The 18,353-nt window shown below is 40.4% G+C and overlaps 1 protein-coding gene across 1 annotated transcript; it reads left to right on the top strand.

Annotated features, from left to right (window-relative positions):
- Window positions 1–1,516: 1,516 nt before the first annotated feature.
- Window positions 1,517–2,745, top strand: LOC101172616 (trace amine-associated receptor 13c-like). The gene is made up of 2 exons (XM_020713283.2): window positions 1,517–1,726; window positions 1,835–2,745. The coding sequence occupies exons 1-2, from the start codon at window positions 1,554–1,556 to the stop codon at window positions 2,688–2,690; spliced, it is 1,029 nt and encodes a 342-aa protein (XP_020568942.1). The 5' UTR covers window positions 1,517–1,553; the 3' UTR covers window positions 2,691–2,745.
- The last annotated feature ends 15,608 nt before the right edge of the window (window positions 2,746–18,353 follow it).

The following is an 18,353-nucleotide window of genomic DNA, read 5'->3' as shown; positions in this document are numbered from 1 at the left end:
GAGAGCAAAACAGATCACCAGGAACCCCACTACCCCGTATCATGGGCTCCTCCCTCCTTTCTTCAGGCAGGAGGTACCGCAGCCTGCCTTGCAGAGTTAGGCTGCATGATGGCTTCTAATCAACGACCATCAGACTTCTGAACTCCAGTGAAAACCTCAGGTTTCAAAATGACCTGTTCATTCATCATGTCTACTTCTGTCTTAGCCTTGCAAATGCTATTTTACACAAAATCTCCTTGCTCCACTGTATTTATTATATTTCTTGCATGTAACGTCACAGTACCTGCATGAACGCCCTCTCCGCCATTCTGAAAGTAAAATCGTGGGAATCAAACAGAGAGCATCGTTGCTGCTGACCTTTGTCATGTTGATTTTTTTGCTGTGTCCACTTGACTGTCTGCCTGTGATCCGTTCCCTTCATGTTGTCAGTCAAAAGAGACGTCTGGTGGCCCTCCTTACAGAACCCCCTGCACCAACACACAAACAAAATGCAAAGCAGCAGGGCCGTGACAAAGAGTTGACGGTGTTCACGTTGAAAGATTAGTTTACATAATATTAAGATGTACTCTTCTACTGACAAAATATAAAAGCATTCATATTGCAACAATGCAATGAGCATCAATCGCATTAATATTGCAATAATTATTGATCACCCACATGGTATGGGTGAGGATAGCAGAGACTGATAGAGAAACAAACAGTTCAGCTACATTTAGGCTCTGCAGGAAGCTGTGATGCTGCTTCCTGACAGTTGCATGTTTTTGGTAAAAGAAGCAGTTCCAGCAGCACCCTTTCGTAAGTAATGGAACGGCACCGGCACCAGATAAAACTTTAAAGACCAATAAGATGCTTAACCATACGTAAGCCGACCTGAAACAAAATGTTCACTTCAGAGTCTGTTGGCGTCTCTAAGCTGCCACCCTTCCCGTTTAACAAAGGTGAATCATCGTCGTTTTCTCTCTTCTTCCCACGGAAATCAGTAAAATAAGTCACTTGAATTTTTAGTTTTTCTGTTGCTAAAGCCATTAGCAGCGCATGCGTGCCATGATAATGTTTTGGGAAGCTCTTTCTCTTGCACCAAAGGCGCTTATATTACCCGTCAGATGTATCAAAACAATGTTTGCTTGACTCCCAAAATGGCGAGCCATGGCGCATGCGCATCATCACTGCAGGGGATCTATTCTTGTTATTTATAGTGCATTTGCCTCACCCACCTGTTTGACTGGCCTTTGTCTTTCTTTTGCTTTTAATGTATAAATGCTGTTACTGTGAACACAGTGCTCGGTGATGCATCTTCAATGTAATGCAAAAATGAAAATAATAAAGAAATTTGGATCTGAGTTCACCAACGCTTGAGTGTGAAGTGGGAGGCCTAAAAGCAGCAGAAAAAATAGAAGGAGGGTATATAAATAAAGAGAGAGGTTTCGAATTTTCTTTGAAGAGATTTTAGGAAGAGAGGGGAGGATCAGTAGGAAATGACAAATTAATCATACATTAGGCTTATAGAGCACTGTTGAAATAAGAAGAGCTGCTAAAGCAACACCTCATTGATCATGGAGATCCAGTACGCAGCTGAGCTATGCTTTCAACAGCTGCCTAATATTTCCTGCAGGAAGCCAAGACTTCACTGGACTAAAGCTGCATTTTTTAACATTTTGCTTTCCATCATCTCTATTATTACTGTAATTCTGAACCTGCTTGTCATCATTGCAGTCTCCCACTTCAGGTATATCTATTTCTTAAAACAGTTTTAAAAATATAAATGTCTGTCGTTACTTTTTTTCAGAATTGTGCCTTTTGATTATAATTAATGTCAATCTGTGTTTCCTTTCAGGCAGCTCCACACTCCAACTAACATCCTCCTCCTCTCTCTGGCTGTCTCAGATTTTCTTGTGGGGCTTCTGTTGTTGCCATTGGATATTTACAGAAGCACATCTTGCTGGTTTCTTGGTGAAATAATGTGTGCTTTTAATTTTTTTCTTGCCTGCCAAATTCCATTTGTTTCAGTGGGTAATATGATCTTGATATCAGTTGACCGCTATGTGGCCATTTGTCACCCTCTGCATTACCCCACTAGAATCACTGCAGTGAGAGCTAAAATATTTGTTTTTCTGTGTTGGTTCTGGTATGGTCTCTACAGCTTATTTTATATCCGGGATCAGATAACTGACCTCACTCAGCCTTTCAGGAAAGATTCCTGTCTAGGGGAATGTGCTTATATAATTAGCTATGCTACAGGAGTGGTTGATCTCATTTTTACACTTATTTTTCCAGTAACAGTGATTGTTTTTCTTTACATGAGAGTGTTTATGGTAGCTGTGATTCAGGCTCGTTCCATGCGTTCTCATGTTACATTTGTCTCTGTTCAACATTCAGGTAAAGTAAGAGCAAAGAGATCAGAGCTGAAAGCAGCCAGGACTCTTGGTGTTATTGTCTTTGTTTATCTGTTGGCTTTCTGTCCATATTATTGTTATTCTCTTGTAGACATTAATTTGACAGAGAGTGTATTTGCATACTTCATGATTGGTTTTGTTTATTTTAACTCATGCCTGAACCCAATGATCTACACTTTGTTTTATCCCTGGTTCAGAAAAGCTATAAAGCTCATCATCACTCTGCAGATACTGAAGCCTAATTCCTGTGAGACAAACATGCTAAAAAGAGACTGTGGACTTACTGAAGCAACATGACATTGATGGAACATTACTGCCTGTGAATTATTAAACGCAGTTAAAAAGGTAAAAATAAATGTATTTTGTCTTTTGTGTTTTTGGATGGAACCTCATAGACGTAATAATAATGATTTAATTTTACAAAAAGACAAAACACAGAAGTCAATATCTCAGGATCAGAACATAAATCTTTATCTCAATAAAAGTGGAAAAAGATATCATCAGACTGTTTTCGTCTTCCGTTGAATGAGTATTAAAATCAATATTTCTTGTCGCAAAATTTTAATTAACTTCAGCAACTTCTGAAAGCAGTTAATGATCAGAGTCTGAGTTTTCTAAAGGCATAATGATGTCATTTGCAGAGGATGTTTCTTTTCTTGTTGCACTGGAACATTGGGGTCAGTTCTCTTACAATAACCAATGCTTTTGTCAAAATCTCCAATTAAACTGGTTAGCCCTCATTTAACAGTTTAATCAAGGTGGAAAGAACAGAATGTGATGCAAAGGACTGGCACAACATACTTTTACACCTTGCTGTCACTTTGTGAACTCCATTAAACCAGCTGTAGCTCATCTTTTACCCATGTGGGAGGTCACTTTATGACAATATGTACATTTTTAAAAGTTCTGTTCATCGGTTGAGAAAACATAAGAGAGGTGCCTTCTTTTTTGAAAAAAAAAATCAATGTCAAAACAAAGGTAAGGCATATCCCGTATGGACATTCAAAAAAACGTTTGTAGTTTAATTGAGTGTTTTGTCATTTATCTGTTTTAAAACTGGACAAGAGTGGTTTGGAGAAAATATACTCTGAGTCAAAAATGGAAAGAAGAAAAAGGTGATTAAGAGAAATTATAGATGGTTGGAAAAAAGAGACATTAACCCAATAGACAACAGAAGTTCAATCAGGAAATGCCTAGAAAAGAAAAGAAAACGTTTTAACACAGATTTGTCGTCACAAAAAATGTTATGGACATATTTTTTCAGTTAGCAAATAGGATTAAATAAACAAGTCAAAAACAGAGATTATTCTTGTACAGTCTTTGTCTAAAGCTAATGAAAAAAACATGGCTGGTGTTGAAAAGTATAAAACAAAGTAAGGTTACTGGTACATGAAACACATCCCTACGGAAAAGGATCTTTATTAGGAGTGAGAGACAATGGTTTACGAAAAGCAGTATCTGGCACATGTAAACAGAAATTAAATGTATAAACCCTGGGCCTGCAGAGAGGACATGTTTATGCACTTTTTTTCTGTGGACATGCTGTGAGCGACAGGTTATAATGAACACTTTTACAACACATGTTCACCCTTCGGCTTATCCCGTTAGGGGTCGCAACAACAAATCCGCCTTTGCTGATACTCACAGGTGGATTGATAGAGAGTTTTCATGCCAGATGCCCTTCTGCGTGCATTGCTACACGTATGGGGTGTGCATGTGACACCTAAGTGCCCGTAGGATGTCCACACAAAATACACTGTCTAATTTCCTCATTTCTAAGAGCTAGGCTGCATGCAAGGGACATGCGAGTACATTTCATGTGAACAGTACTAAAGGGCTTCTTGTGTAGTGCGCAGGTTCGGGGGGGAGGGGAGAGGGTCGAAATGAAAATGAAATTGACTCTTATTTGCCCTTACATGTGTTTTATTTATTTTTATTTAACCTTTATTTTACCAGGAGGATCAGTTGAAATCAGATTTTCATTTACAAAGATGACCATGCAAAAGTGCCCAGTAGAAGTAAAACCAAGAGGAAAAATAGACAAAAAGAACAACACACATGAAACACACAGAATCAAACAAAAGTAACATTAAAACAGCTTATAAAGACAACAAGCCAGGAAAGAGGGATCAACAACCACAGCAGTCAACTATGGACTGTTGCAGTTTCTGTTCTGTAAAAAAATAGTGCAATGGGAGAATGATAAGTTTAAGGGAGTTTGGAAAGATTTCTTTGGTTTTCCTACGACTAACCTGATTGGGTGGACGAGAAGATTCCGAAAAGGGGTAGAGAAGGTTCTGGAGGTGGAAGCGTGCCGGGGAGTGAAGGAGAAGACGGGGAAAAGGAAAAGGAAACTTTCTGCTGAGAAAGTCAGGAGACAAACTTGAGAGTGGTTTCCCTTGACAGTAAAGTTGATTGAAAGTTCCAGTTTTGGAGTTTCTGGCTTTAGTGTGACTCGGAGTCTACGGAGCAGAGCAGCAGCGCTGGAGCGCGTTGGACTTTCCCCGCGACGGATAACTTTTCCCCGCGACAGATAACTTGGCGGCTCTGCAACTGGAGGCTAAGGAAGTTGTTACATTTTTTTCAGGCCTGCAACAAGTTTTTCCCCCAGGGGTAACTAACTGTGTGAATGAGTGAGTATAGCCACAGTTTGTTATTTTTCATGACATGGGGAATATTGCAATATCTGTGTATAAGAACTTTTGAAACCAGTTTATGAATGTTTAGTTATGTTTTGAAATTACATTTGTCTCAAGTGCTTATTTTTTTTTCATTTAAGAGGAAGTGTACAGAACCAAGATATATTGACCTATGTTTTATTTGTTAAACAACTGCAGCATCCCCTTGCAGTCAAGAACTTTACCACTGCACTGGAGACACGGGTGGTGATTCTCCTTTTCAAGAAGGGGGACAGGAGGGTGTGTCCCAACTACCGGTAACTCACACTCCTCATCCTCGCTTGCAAAGTCTATGTCAGGGTACTGGAGAAAGAGTCCATCTGATAATCAAACCTCAGATCCAGGAACAACAGTGCGGTTTTCGTCCTGGCGGTGGAACAGTGGACCAGCTCTACACCTTCTGTAGGGTACTGAAGGGTTCATGGGAGTTTGCTCATCCAGTCCATAGTGTTTTGTGGATTTGGAGAAGGCGTTTGACTGTGTCCCCTGTGGTGTCCGTGGGGGGTGCTCTGGGAGTATTGGGATCCGGGGAACCTTACTGAGGGCTGTCTGGTCTCTGTATGACCGGAGCAGGAGCTTGGTTCGCATGGTCGGCAGTAATTTGGACCTGTTCCCCCTTCATGTTGGACTCCGGCAGGGCTGCCCTTTAGCACTGGTTCGGTTCATAGTTTTAGGGACAGAATTTCAAGGCTCAGCCAGGGTCTCAGAACTCAGAACTCTGTCTCCTATTCTAGTCACATTCTAACCACACTACATCTCCCAGCAACCCCGGCACACACTTCCTGGACTGCGATCCGACCCGCCACTCTGGGTTAGAGGCTGCCGGACTCAGGAGAACCGTGTCTCCGAGCTTGGACTTCTAGCTCACACAGCGGCTTTGGGGCGGTTTGTGAGCTTTTCAAAGCAGAAATGCCGCTCAGTCCTTAGAAACCGTTCAAACAATCAACGTGGATATGTGTTTCCAGTCGTGTCCCAAAAAAAAAAAAGGCTGATGTTATTCCCACATATTTACGTGCAGCCATATGCAGATTGTGGCATTTCCCGCATGGATTTTATGTTCATCCAAGGCTAATGTTGTTAGCACGTCTTAGCTGTCTTTTAACCCTGGCTTCTGACCACACAGATTAAAAATAAAATGATGAGGGAACAGGCGCTTCATAATATTCATAACATTAATAAAAGCACGTTTAGAAGATCATCTCGTATATTAACGAGATGCTTCATAAACGTGGCAACTCTGTTTGTTTACAAGGGGACTCATTTCCTCTTCCTGTATTTTCAACACTACTGCGCATGCCCAAATGATTCAGTCCGACTGAAAGTGTGACCATGTGAACGTTTGTTCTAATCGGAAAAAGTTTTCCTGAGCCCATGTACACGGTTGAATTTTGATCCGACCATCGATCCGATCAAGATATTTTGCGCATGTAACCGCGGCCAGTGATGTGGTTCGGGTTACACCATCTGTCGTTCACGAACACCATCAGTCCACAGCCTTTCTTCTTTCTGCTCTGCGATGTTAACTGAGACCACAGAGTTTGTTGTGTCCTGGGACGGCCACACCTCGGTAAAACACAGCAGGTTGCCTTCCCTGTACACCCGCTGCAGACGCATGTGGACAGATCTCCTTGTGGAGAAGATTTAAAAAGGCGCTCACGCCAGCGAGCAAACGCCAGTTTAGAAGAAGATAAAAAAACTAAGACTCTAACTAAACCAAAGTCGGGTTTTCTCCTGGTGCTCAGGTTCACCTTTAAATAAATTCCTTTGAGGATAAAACGGATGATATTAAATTGATCTGACAGTGGGAAGATACAAAAAAGTAATGAAAGGGGGTGGAATAAATGCATAAATGAATGGATGAATGAAAGAAAGAAGGAATGAGAGAAATTCGTTTTGTTTTTTCTTGTGGGGTTTTCTCCTGGTGCTCAAGTTCGCCCTTAAAAAAATATTTTGAAGATAAAACAGATGATATGAGATTGGTCCGAGAGTGGGCAGTAAGTGTTATTTTTAAGTTGAATGAACTTAAAAAAATGATTTATTTTCACCAAACTAAACAATTAAGTTAGAACAATGTAAAAACGTTTTTCTTTTTCTTCTACAGTCCAAATACTTTTTTTAGAGTGTACATGTTGCAATATTACACCACACACCACACATTTGATTTTGGCAAGAGTACGACTTAGAAAAAAACTCTACCTGAATATTAATACGCCTTTCATTGTAATAAAAATTATCATTTATTTTAATGATCACAATGTTAAGCACTGCAACTGTATCTCTTATAAAAGTAGCTTTTACCCAGGCAAATTCATAGTGCTTTTATTTTGTTAATACATTTGTTCTTAAAGGGAACGGTCAACATTGTCTAATTTCTACTACAAAATACTTACTGTCTAAGAAAAGAAAAGTAGAATGAATGTGCCTTAACCAATAATGTTATATGATTAAGAAAATCATACTTTTAAATCATACCATTTATTTTATACATTGCTTAATGTTGTAATCGGGGTGTTGGACTCAGGCGCCCAATAACAGAGGTTAGTTAAAGAGTTTATTGAACAGACTTTGCAGAACTGAGAGATGGGCTGGGCCAAGTCCGAGAACTGGAACCAGAGAGCTGGAGTGGATTTTGGTTTGTGGGCTGGAGCTGAGCCAATGCTGGACTGAGGCAGAGCTGAGCCAGAAGGCTAGTGCAGAACAGTAGCAGAGCTTGGTCTGTGGTCAGGAGCAAAACTGATGCAGGGCTGAGGCATAACTTGACGTGAAGGCTGGAGCAGAGCTGAAGCAGGGCGTGAACTGAGAATCGATGCAGAGCTGAAGCTGAAACTGGAACAGAGCAGAATAATATCATCTGGCAGAGGCACATTAAGACCCTGTCAAGTTTAGCATTCATTTAAAACTTTTTATGTTTGTTTTTAAGACTTGTTTTAATAGTCTGCAATCATTCTATAATTTTAAGGTCTGCCAATCAGTATATTGTTGATGTGCATACGTCACGTCTAAAATACTGACTGCGGGCACCCAGTTATGAAACAATTTACTTCTAGAATTGCACATAACATCAGGCCTAAACAGTTTTTAATGTGAACTAAAGACTTACATTTTTAAAATGGGTTTTAAAGGGCCAATATCATTATATACAGCTTTATATATGATAATATATTGCCTTTGGCACACTAAAGAATGATCTTTTTCTGAAATATGAGCTATTATCACAATTAGTTTTCTTACCTGGAAGAAAGACGACTCGATCTCTGAGGCACCGCCGTTTTACTCCTTGTGGGTCCCGCCCATTTCATAACATCAACCTAGAGCCTACCTTGGCAGTGTGTTTGCGTTTCTCCCACGAAGCAAACAACATCCGAACTTTTGCAAAGATGGATGTGCATATTACGGAGCCTTATAAAAGAATTTAGACGATCACCACTAGCCCCGCCAAGAAAATGGGTATGTGTGTTAGCCTGAGGCCGGTGCTGGCAGCGCAAACTCTTCTTGGAAGGGGCTGTTCTCAGTGGTCTACGTCACAATGTGAAAACCTGGTTGTTTTCGTGATTAACGAGGGACTGTTGGTAGGAGAGAAGGTTTTTAGAGGAATTTTTAGAAATGCACAAAAGGCTCAAAACACCTCTTTGGGGTTTGTTTGTTTTTGTAAGGAATGAACATTATAATACACTTGAAAGCTCAAGAATTTGATTTTGCATAGTATAGGCCTTTTAAAACTCAACAGTTTACTGAAGGGTTGTATATCAATGCAAAGCAGCTTTTCTCCACTTCAGAATTTTTTGGGAATACGTTAATTGCATTGTGCTGTCTTTACAACATGTGATTTGATGCTGCTAGACAGCCAGCGAGCATAAACAAGTACAGTGATCCCTTGCTATAACGCGGTTTGCTTTTCACGGTTTCGCTACTTCACGGATTTGCATTGTGCATTGTGTTCTGCATTCTGATTGTCTAAAAAGTCACTCCGCTTCTTCTCTACCTGTGTGTCAATAACGTTGCAGTTTAATATGTGCACGTACTGTAGGAAATAATCTGTCGCTTTGAGATTACTTTCCTTGTTGCATGTTCAAAAAAGTCGAGAAGGAGAAACCACGGAACTCGGCCGGATTAAAGATTAACAAATTTATTTCCCTAACAATATTTCTAAAAACAGGGTAAAACAAAATATAACAGATATCCGGATTCCCAAAGTTTCGGAGCTTAAACAGCGCCAAATTACAAACGTCTTAACGTGTCAGCCTGTTGGGAACAACGAAAGCTTCTCCGTCCAGCCGTTTTAACATGTCGGTTTAAGCCTCCTCCTTCGTAACACAGCATGGCGTCCAGACTCCTCCTCTGGATGCTCGGATTGGCTGGCAGGGAGCCTGCCTACTTCTGTCAGTCCATGTTAGGAATCAGCATCCGTTTCCCGCGTCTGAAGTCACCTCCCAGACTGACATGGTCCCGCAACCAAATGGCTCCCTAGGTGGTCCCCCACATGTGGCCGGATCTTTCTAGCATCCTGTAGACAATACACCTTTGTTCCCCACACGTGAGCAGATGCCTGTGGCGGTTCCCAGGGATTGAATCAGTCTCAGAGATGATTGATCCAAGTCAGACCTACAACCAAATGGCCTCAGAAGATCAAAGACCGTTTTCTCCTGAAGGGGATGAGTTCGAAGCTGCAGTATCACAACCTCTTTACATATGGAATGTTCAGGAAGCCCCTTTGAAATTCAAAGTATGGGAACCTCACACAGTAAACCTGTAAGAAAACCTTCAATGAAATAAAGATTAGATAAAAGCCTAGGAGAAATGAGGACCACAAAGATATAAAATTCCTTCAGTTTCCCTCTCTTGACCTCACGAAGTGAGGTCACACAAAAATAAAAACACACACATAATCACATCATGCAATCAAAACAGCTGTGGTCTCAAGCCCTCACAATCTATAACAGAACCAATGTGCCTTAATGTGAATTTCAAAGGTGTTGATGATCCATTAATGAGTTTAGCAGCGAAAAACCTGTGGAGCTTGTATTAATGATCTTTAAGAAACATTCAGTTGGACAGGAAAAATGCTTGCTAAGGCCCCGAGCCCCTTTCTCTGACCGTCCCTAAGGATACGCATGCTTCACTGGATCTTTGGCACATTGGCGTTTACAAAGAACAAGACATAAAATAGTAAATAAAGAAAACGCACAAATACAAATTCAAATTATTCTAAAAAGTAAAAGATACAAAGACAATAAAATAGCACTTCCTGTAAGGAAAAGGAACACCTGGAATTAAGGGGGGGAATTGAGAAATGTTAAAGCAGAACAAAATCACACAGACGATGAAAAGAAAAAGAAAATTGTCAAACATATCAGCAAGCAATTTTGTAAAATGCAACAAAGTCCAAAAAGGTCATTCCGGGCCTCGAACACTCGCGTCCTCCTTTTGCATGTCCCACAAGCTCTGGCAAGCTTGTACCTGGCCTCCTATGGACTTCTCAATAAGCCTGTTATTAGAGATGTGACACATCTGATACAACAGAACGGCTGCAAAAGAACTTGGGGTGTCCACTGCTGTGGTACTGTTCTGCCAAGATGATTCTGCTGTGGGTCTAAGCTTTTGTTAGTGTTAGGGTCAGGAAATTAAAAAATAAAAAACAATAAAACACAAAAGATATGAGACAAGAATCAATTTACGCATGCGCTGGTAAGAGCAAATATGATGGAAAAGGTCCACCACATTTCTCTTCTCAAAGGTCTGCTTCCCCTCGTGCTGTTTTATGAAGAACACAAGTGGGGAAAATACAAATTCAAGAAAAAGAAAAAGTGTATTAGGGGCTGTCGTCTAATGACCCAGTCGTAGAACCTACTCATGCTTGCTGTGGATGAGAGAAAATCAGATGAACAGACACACAAAGCTTTAAACATTAAAAAAATGGTCAATCTGCGTTACCATTTAAATATTCTTTCTAGACAGTAGACAATACATTTAAACGCTGATAATAATGAAATAATAAAATAATGTCCTTCTTTTAATCATTAAGACCTGTTTTGTCTACCTCCCTCTCTTGGCCTGGGGCTAAGCTCCAGGACAAACACATAAAACGAATTTAATGTAAAGCAAGAACATAAAACAATAAACTGTTTGGTGCATCGATAAGGTGAACAGGCGTCCTGTCCACGCTCCTGTAAAAGGCAAGGTCACAAGAAGAAATAATACAGCTGCAACAGAAGATCTTTCATTAATTACAGGCAGATGTCATCAACCTACATTAGCAAAACACAAACCTCTTATAGCATAATGTTCTGTCATAGAGACTTTAAACAGTGACTAAAAAATGGCAAAAGGATTTTATGAACCCCTCTGTACTATAATGCAAACAATTGTCTGCTATTTTTATTTAATGGAATGCAAAAGAAAACGTGTGCTAAAGCAATAGCAACAAACAACACATCTTGTGGGGTTAAAGGTGACAGCATGCAATATGGATCAGGGACGGATAGGTTTTATAATAATGCAACTCAAATTAACATTATCTTAAATCATATGCCACGCGATCCATCAGTTTTTAAAACCGGTTTCAAAGAATTAAACCATAAAGAATACCAATATTCAATGACACCATAGTTCTACAGCCCAGACTGAGTTTCCTTCATCTGCATCAGTCACTCAGCTGCACTGAGATCTAACAACCTGTGCGCCTGTAGTTACCTGAATCACCACCGGGGGGACGGAGCATGAACCAACATCAACTGAACCTGTGGACCATGAAGCATCAGAGAGCGTTTTAAACATCACCTCTGCATCTTCATGAGCCGTCTCCTCTCTGCTGTGTCGTTGAAGGCAAAATTAACCTGTACATTTTATTGAGGGAGGAAAGTGAACACCTGAAAAAAACACAATTTTGCCAGTCTGTGTTAACGTTAAAGTCATCATGTTATTTGCTTTCCTTTAATTTGTAACACCTTTATTATCCAGAAATAATGTTTTCATAGTTTCATAGAAATAGATTTTTCAGTTGATCAACTTCTCCCACTGCCCTGTAATGTGCTCTGCAGTGATGAATCAGATGCATGTTAAAATCGACTCTTATCACCTGCCAGACGATCCACTGCATTCTTCATGTGTAAATTCATGCCTTCAATTGACTAGGAGTGCTGACCTGAGGGTCAGTCAGTCCTGACACGGCCCCCTCCTGTGAAGGTAGTGAGCTGCGGAGGATGGTGAACTTCTGCGCCTTTTGTCACTCACCCACGAAGCAGGGGGGGTTTGAAGCAGCGGGATTTTTTCTGTGTAAAGATTTATGAGGTCTGCTCTTCTGCTTGGAAAGAGATTTAGAAATGTATTAGTCATGTTCAGTCTTCACCGTCTCCAACACCGTCAGTTGATCAGTAGTGAAAGCCAGCAAAGGGAAAAATCCCTAAAATTTTCTTTGTCCGAAATGACGGACCTGAAGCAAAATCTTTGAAAAATATATTGTATTACATGCATTCTGGCAGCTTTTCATTCACTCTTAATCAAGAAACAAAGACAAATTGTTTTTACTTACCATTAAGGACTTGCTGCCCTACAAAAAGAATTTGGAGAAGTGCTAAAAGCCCACAAAATCCCACAATTTAAGCTTTTCCTTATTTAACCAAAAACACAATTCACACTCTAAAACACAGACAATCAATACAAAGACAAGAACTTTTAACCGTTTTTGCAAAAGACATAACACAACAAATTAGGTACCTTACACAAACAAAAATAAACCCTTTCACTGAAATGAATCGTTCATAACTAGCGTTTTAACATTCATGTTCCCTCTTGTCCTGTTCTACCAGACCCTGCACCTTCATACCACACCTTTCCATGTCCACAGACCCTCCATTTCACTTTTATGCCTTTCATATCTCCTGCTTTTCACCTTACATTTCTTGTCTCTACATTGCAACATCCTTCCAAATCCTCAAAAACCATGTCTCCCTTTTCTTTACCTCGTCCTTTTCCCCATTCTGAAAACAATTTTCAAATACTATTGATGTTGATTCAAACAAACAAAACCGCCACTCATTCGCTTCTCATTCAAACAGCAGTGCACAAGATCAAAACAAACAGAAAAACGAAATTAAACAAATTAAAAATGTCAATAATACTTCTTCGAACAAAGCTGAACTTAATCACGGTTATTAGGACATACAAACAAATTATAGACATGTATTCACAATAAAAAAAACGAAATAATCACAAAATTATTTTACACCAAATGTATTAGACCCTGCAACCATGCACGTTGATCTCGCCGTTGCGGCAGAGGCTCCCGTCGGAGGCGCTGTGCAACATAAAAACCTTTTTCGGCGAACCGAAAACCCACTGAATTTTGTTTTTAAACGACGTCTTACAACCGAGGTCATTACCACGCTCGATAACGACGATCCCCACCATGATTTTAAAATTACATCCCAAACTCTTCAAATTTTCCTCGTGAAAAAGTTCAGCACGTTCCGTCATATTTGGTCGTCAGGGACGCGTCTCGCCGACCACATGGTACAAACAAAGCCAATCACAGTCGCCGACGCCATTTTGGCTAGGACTCCGTCACGCTTACCACGTGGTACAGTCAAAACCAATGAGAGTCGACGACACATTTGAAGCAACTAAAACGTCCCGTCATTGGTCCATGTGACGTAAACACACTGTGAGCAAGATGGCTGCGTCCGTGGAGCAGACAATACACAGGGAAATGTGGAAAATACAGTTAAAATACACAGATTTCAAACACTTTTTCATCCCATTCTTTCCAAATTCGCATACATTTCATTCTATTCATCCTCATTCAAGCCATTTTCACCGCTGTTGTCAAGTCAAGTCGTCAGCGTCATCAAGTCTGTCGTCAAAAGAAAATTCACCGGTTTCCTCATTTCTTCTGTCTAGTGCACCTTTTCATTTTTATTGTGAATCTCTCTGTGGTTTCTCTACGCATTAAAAATAATTTGTGAAGGTTCGCCGCCTTCCTAGTTTTTCCGAAAATCCTAAAACGCGCAAAATTAGTTCCTATAGTAACAATGTTTTTTGTACGGGATTTCGTAACAGGGTAAACAGACTCAAACCTACTAAATTTGCTGATTTCCAAATATCACAAGCTCCCAATTTGCTCCCGCTCAAATGTGCACAGGCTGAACAGACGCAAGACCTGTATAATTTGCTTATATTCAATATGTATCAATTTGCAGCCGTCCAAAGTGTATAATTTGCTCCCGTCCAATCCGCTGTTGAAGGGAGGGTGAACCCACAAAACTTATACAGGTGCGCTATGCCGCCCACATACTTCACTTCCCCACAATTTGAGTTATTCACTAAGAGAATAACCTGATCAATATGCAGAATTTACGAACAGGTTCCTGCTTTACCTTTTGTTTGTGAAGCCTCGAGGAAAGTAAAGCACGTGGGGGGGAGCGTCACCGACTTTTCGCCGAAAGTCTCAGAAATCTCGTAATAAACCACTATCGGTCCTCTTGTCCGCGTTGCGATTCAGCGTTCCTTCCTCACTTTTCACGTTCAGGGGTCACCAAAAATGTAGGAAATAATCTGTCGCTTTGTGATTACTTTCCTTGTTGCATGTTCAAAAAAGTCGAGAAGGAGAAACCACGGAACTCGGCCGGATTAAAGATTAACAAATTTATTTCCCTAACAATATTTCTAAAAACAGGGTAAAACAAAATATAACAGATATCCGGATTCCCAAAGTTTCGGAGCTTACACAGCGCCAAATTACAAACGTCTTAACGTGTCAGCCTGTTGGGAACAACGAAAGCTTCTCCGTCCAGCTGTTTTAACATGTCGGTTTAAGCCTCCTCCTTTGTAACACAGCATGGCGTCCAGACTCCTCTTCTGGATGCTCGGATTGGCTGGCAGGGAGCCTGCCTACTTCTGTCAGTCCATGTTAGTAGTCAGCATCCGTTTCCCGCGTCTAAAGTCACCTCCCAGACTGACATGGTCCCACAACCAAATGGCTCCCTAGGTGGTCCCCCACATGTGGCCGGATCTTTCTAGCATCCAGTAGACAATACACCTTTGTTCCCCACACGTGAGCAGATGCCTGTGGCGGTTCCCAGGGATTGAATCAGTCTCAGAGATGATTGATTTATGATCCAAGTCAGACCTACAACCAAATGGCCTCAGAAGATCAAAGACCGTTTTCTCCTGAAGGGGATGAGTTCGAAGCTGCAGTATCACAACCTCTTTACATATGGAATGTTCAGGAAGCCCCTTTGAAATTCAAAGTATGGGAACCTCACACAGTAAACCTGTAAGAAAACCTTCAATGAAATAAAGATAAGATAAAAGCCTAGGAGAAATGAGGACCACAAAGATATAAAATTCCTTCAGTACGTAAATCAGCTTGCCAAATTTTCTTGATGTTGGCATATCGGTGTATAAGGATCTTTTTGCAAAGCAGAAAAAAGAGCGACAACAACTGCCTATCACTATGCTCTTCTCCCGAACAAACACAGCTGCACCGCGGGCTTCAAAAGAAGAAAACACTGCAGAGCGGAGTCAGGATGCAGCGGCTCAGTCTGTAGAGCAGTGAAATACACCTGAGTCACTATTTGTCCCACTGTACTTTGTATTTTTTTCATAATCATTTTAAATTTTCTCCTGTTTAATCCAATACTCGGGTCGCGGTGGGCGGGGCTAATCTCCGCGATTTGAAGCCTTCTGTTCACATTCATTAAAATTATTATTTGACAGTACAGTACAGATTTATTTATTGAAAAAAAGGTTTCTAAAGTACTTTTATTTGTGAAACAAATGCTTGAGCCTGTAAATTGGTTTGTTCTTTCTTTTCAATATATAATAGAGTATTTAATTGTATAATAATAGTTTAAAAAATAAAGGTTTCTACTTCACGGATTTTGCCTATCACGGGGTCTTTTTGGAACGTACCCCCCGCGAAAAACAAGGGTTTCCTGTATTTCCAAGTTGGTTTGAGTTGCTTCTTTAATTTCTCTTCTTGAACAATACTCATATTATTATTTGTAACTGATATAAAACAGAAAAAGGTGTTCACACACATCAGCTTTCCATAACAAAGCATGACAGGCCTATAACTAATTCACAGCTTGTAAGAAATACTTTAAGGTACGCAAGAAACAGTTAAATAACTTCCTAAAAAACATTAACAATGTATAATCAACTTACAAAGACGGTGTAGGTACCATAACCGTTCGGCCTGGAACTTCCGTTTGGGGTCCTGGGACTAATGTTGACATCACATTATGTGATAGTGATTGGTCTGGACAAATTATGATACTAACATAGTAGAAAATATTATGAAGTCTGTAGTAAACATACAAAGCTCCGACATAGAGCGAGTGAAAATGTGCTCAATTGAACTCAAGAACACATGGTGAGAGCGCTTGCTCTGACACGAATTTAAATCGAAACTGAACAGAGACGACAGATGTCTCGCTCTGATAATTATCCAAAAACGAACTGTTATACATTGTTTACATAGAAGAAAATGTTTTTTTTGACAACATAACTAAAGGCATTACATGCGTAAATGGCCAATGAGTTTGAGAACCGTAATTTCCGGACTATAAGCCGCTACTTTTGTCGCGCTTTTCAGTGGCCGCTGCTTTATTTTACTGGTGTGTTTTTTTAACCAGCCCCGTTACTATAATAATGCTGCCGAGACACAAGCGGAAGGAGAGGATAGCTGTTCTTTCATTCGCCCCTCCATCCACTGTTGCTCCTTGCTCATTCTGTAAACACTGACAACGGTGTGGCGAGCCGGGGGTTAGGCCCGCCTTTAGCCCCTAAGACTCATGGGAAATGGGGAATCGCGAAGGTAAATTTCCTCATCATAACTGAGGGATGTAATGTTGATTAAATGGTTACTGTTTGTAATTTTATGTATGATACCTCAATTGTCAATAAGTAAAAAAAAACAAAAACAAAACATAACTGAGGAACTTGTGAACAGAAGTGACATCCATGCTGTTTGGCATATGTTGGCGTATTCAAGTTCATGAGGTGACGCAAGGCAGTCTCCTCCCACATTTGCACCAAATCTGGGAGTCAGGACTTGCTTTGTTGCATGCGGCTTGTACACTGACGCGGCTTATATGTGTAAGAAGCAAGCTTACTACGTGAAAATGAGTGGGTGCAGCTTGTAATCGGGTGCGCTCTATAACCCGGAAATTACGGTACTTCAAAGAGCATCAACACCAGAGCAAAAGCTTTAGTGTCAAATGGTTATCTGACCCTGCTCTTCAATAATGATGTTTGTTGTGGTTTTTTTTCCTTTTAATGGACCTCTTCTACTTTTGACTTTTGTTGCCAATATGCTTTTCTGTTTTTCTTTTTCACTGTTAAATCTGCTCGCTTTCCCTTATAGTGCTGTCGTCCTAAAGAAAACTATATGAGATGTCCAGATCAGTTTAATTTTGGATACAATTGAGTGATAAACCACCTTGTTTGCACCCCCCCCCCCCCCGAGTCTTTTATTAACCTCTTTTTTAGCAAAACTAAATTTAAATGGGAGGATTGTGTCAGGGGGGTTCTAAAGGGGGTGTTATTAAAAAAATCCTACATCAGCAATACAGAAAGACATTTACATCAGAGAGCTGCTGAGGTAACACCTCATTGGTCATGGAGCTGAGTTCTGCTTTCCACAGATGGTTAACATTTCCTGCAGAAAGCCAACATTTTACTGGACCAAAGCCATGTTTGTTAACGTTTTGCTCCTCATCATCTCTGTTATCACTGTAGTTCTGAATCTGCTTGTCATCATCTCAATCTCCAACTATTTTACGCAAAATGTCCTTGCTCAACCGTGTTTATTGTATCTATAGTCCTCTTGCATGTAACGTCACAGTGCCTGCATGAATGCCCTCTCCGCCATTCTGAAATTAAAATCGTAGGAATCAAAATGAGAGCATCGTTGCTGCTGACCTTTGTCATGTTGATTTTTTTGCTGTGTCCACTTGACTGTCTGCCTGTGATCCGTTCCCTTCATGTTGTCAGTCAGAAGAGACGTCTGTTGGCCCTCCTTACAGAACCCCCTGCACCAACACACAAACAAAATGCAAAGCAGCAGGGCCATGAGGAAGAGTTCACGGTGTTCACGTTGAAAGATTGGTTTACATAATATTAAGATGTACTCTTCTACTGACAAAATATAAAAGCATTCATATTGCAACAATGCAATGAGCATCAATCGCATTAATATTGCAATAATTATTGATCACCCACATGGTATGGGTGAGGATAGCAGAGACTGATAGAGACACAAACAGTTCAGCTACATTCAGGC

The sequence above is a fragment of the Oryzias latipes genome, chromosome 21 (assembly GCF_002234675.1).
Source record: "Oryzias latipes chromosome 21, ASM223467v1".
Taxonomy (NCBI): Eukaryota; Metazoa; Chordata; class Actinopteri; order Beloniformes; family Adrianichthyidae; genus Oryzias; species Oryzias latipes.
This window is presented reverse-complemented; position numbering and strand designations above follow the sequence as displayed.

Coding starts and splice junctions, on each gene's coding strand:
- LOC101172616 (XM_020713283.2), top strand. CDS start 1,554: ATGGAGATCCAGTACGCAGCTGAGCTATGCTTTCAACAGCTGCCTAAT. Junction 1,727..1,834: donor ATTGCAGTCTCCCACTTCAG/GTATATCTATTT, acceptor GTTTCCTTTCAG/GCAGCTCCACACTCCAACTA.